Source organism: Ostrinia nubilalis, chromosome 13 (genome assembly GCF_963855985.1).
Source record: "Ostrinia nubilalis chromosome 13, ilOstNubi1.1, whole genome shotgun sequence".
NCBI lineage: Eukaryota > Metazoa > Arthropoda > Insecta > Lepidoptera > Crambidae > Ostrinia > Ostrinia nubilalis.
The window spans coordinates 8051043-8052831 of NC_087100.1; the positions used below are offsets into that span (position 1 = coordinate 8051043).

Here is a 1789-nt window from a genome sequence, read left to right on the forward strand (position 1 = left end):
ATAACATGACGCGCTGTTAAATTAGTTTGTGATCTGGAGTAACCAAAGCACACGACTTTTAGTTAGAACATACTCATACTTAACAAAATAAGTAAATAATATAATCATTGTTTCTTCAGTAGACTATTTTTTTTTCAATAATTACATAGGTTGAAATTAATCAGTTTGAACTATGGAGATCTCGTCTATGAATTCGAGTAAAACCGCTCGTAATGATCACATTAATACCTAGGTATTTGTCACCGGCAGAAATTGAACCCGCAACTGCAGCTTGAACTCGAGCTGGAACCGAACTTTACAAATGTACCAAGGTGATTTTAAGAATAGTAAAACGTATAGGTAACTACTTACTAAATATGATTTTAAAAATAATAGCTTGTTAGCCTAAATAAACATCGAAGAAGTTTTTTTTGTGTTCGCTTCCATTACAGTAAAAGTTGTTCATATTTAAGTGTAGATAAATACTCTACTGAAGTAAGTTCCTCATTGAACCAGTCCTTAACATTTTAAGATTATCTCGTTTACTTCATAATTTATTCAGTTGTTAGTATTTTCTAGCAATGTTGTTCGATTTTAATTAATACTTGCTATCACAACTCTCGGAGGACTGGTTCGTCCGACAAAATAATTGTTTATTATTCAAAGCAGGGCTCGCAAGGCTGTCTCCTCAATGCAATCGTTATACAAAGGTAAACGTATAAAATAAACGCGATTCCAGAACAGAGCATCACATTATCACTTACATTTGGCGAGCCAACTTGTTCTTACAAACCAAACACAAAACCAACCCCAACAAAATGTTCAAGCTGGTGAGTTAAGAAATAATAAAATAACAGTATTTTTTCAACGTTGTAAAGCTTGCAATATTTAAATTACTATTGTAAAATCATATTATTATGTTTGATAAAGTACCTACCTACAAGAATTACATAATTGTTTGACTCAATATCTATTTCGATCACTTTCATTAGGATAAGCTGCACTGTACATTCATCACTGGCTAATAAAGACATTCGGTAAACTAATTTGTGCCGCAGCAATTGATGATATAAATTAAAGTAATTGATTGCTATAGAGCTAAGTTACATACTTAATGTATTATTTTGAGCATAAATTAACTCTTATTTTTTTACAGTTCATCTTCGCCTGCTTCCTGGCCTTCGCCGCCGCCAAGCCCGGCATTGTAGCCCCCGTGGCGTACACCGCGGCGTACACCGCTCCCGTTGCCGCTGCGTACACCGCGCCCGTCGCCGCCGCGTACACCGCGCCAGTCGCCTACTCCGCCTACTCTGCCTACCCCGCCTACTCAGCCTACACTTATGCTTCCCCTTACTCCTACTACCTTCGTCGCTGATTTCAACCCGGACCTGATAAACAGTGTACACAAATTCTTGAAATTATTAATGTATTTAGTGATTGATGATGAAGTCATTAACTTATGTATAACATAATAATTTTGACAATTTGTGTATTGTAAATACTGTAAATATGACGACAATAGAAAAATAAAACAAGTTTTTACAGTTTAAAAATGTTTTTTACTCTATGGTAAACTCTTAATCCCTCATAGAAGTTAAACAGTATTATAGCCAGTTAGTTTTCTACTGATAATATTTTTACACTGTATGTAGTGTCTAACATTAACGTCAGAAGCCTAATAACGGAGTCTAAATATTATAGTCTTTTACCTATTATAGTTTAATATTAGCCTATTGTTAAAAACTGTCAATAAGTTATCCAATAAAGAATTTATTTATTTATTTATTTATTTATTTATTTATTAGGCTTT

The 1789-nt window shown here is 33.9% G+C and overlaps 1 protein-coding gene across 1 annotated transcript; it reads left to right on the forward strand.

Moving 5' to 3' along the window:
- The first annotated feature begins 696 nt into the window (after positions 1-696).
- On the forward strand, positions 697-1532 carry LOC135077520 (pupal cuticle protein C1B-like). Its single transcript, XM_063972073.1, has 2 exons — positions 697-809; positions 1136-1532. Exons 1-2 carry the CDS (start codon positions 798-800, stop codon positions 1352-1354), a joined length of 231 nt encoding a protein of 76 aa, XP_063828143.1. The 5' UTR covers positions 697-797; the 3' UTR covers positions 1355-1532.
- The last annotated feature ends 257 nt before the right edge of the window (positions 1533-1789 follow it).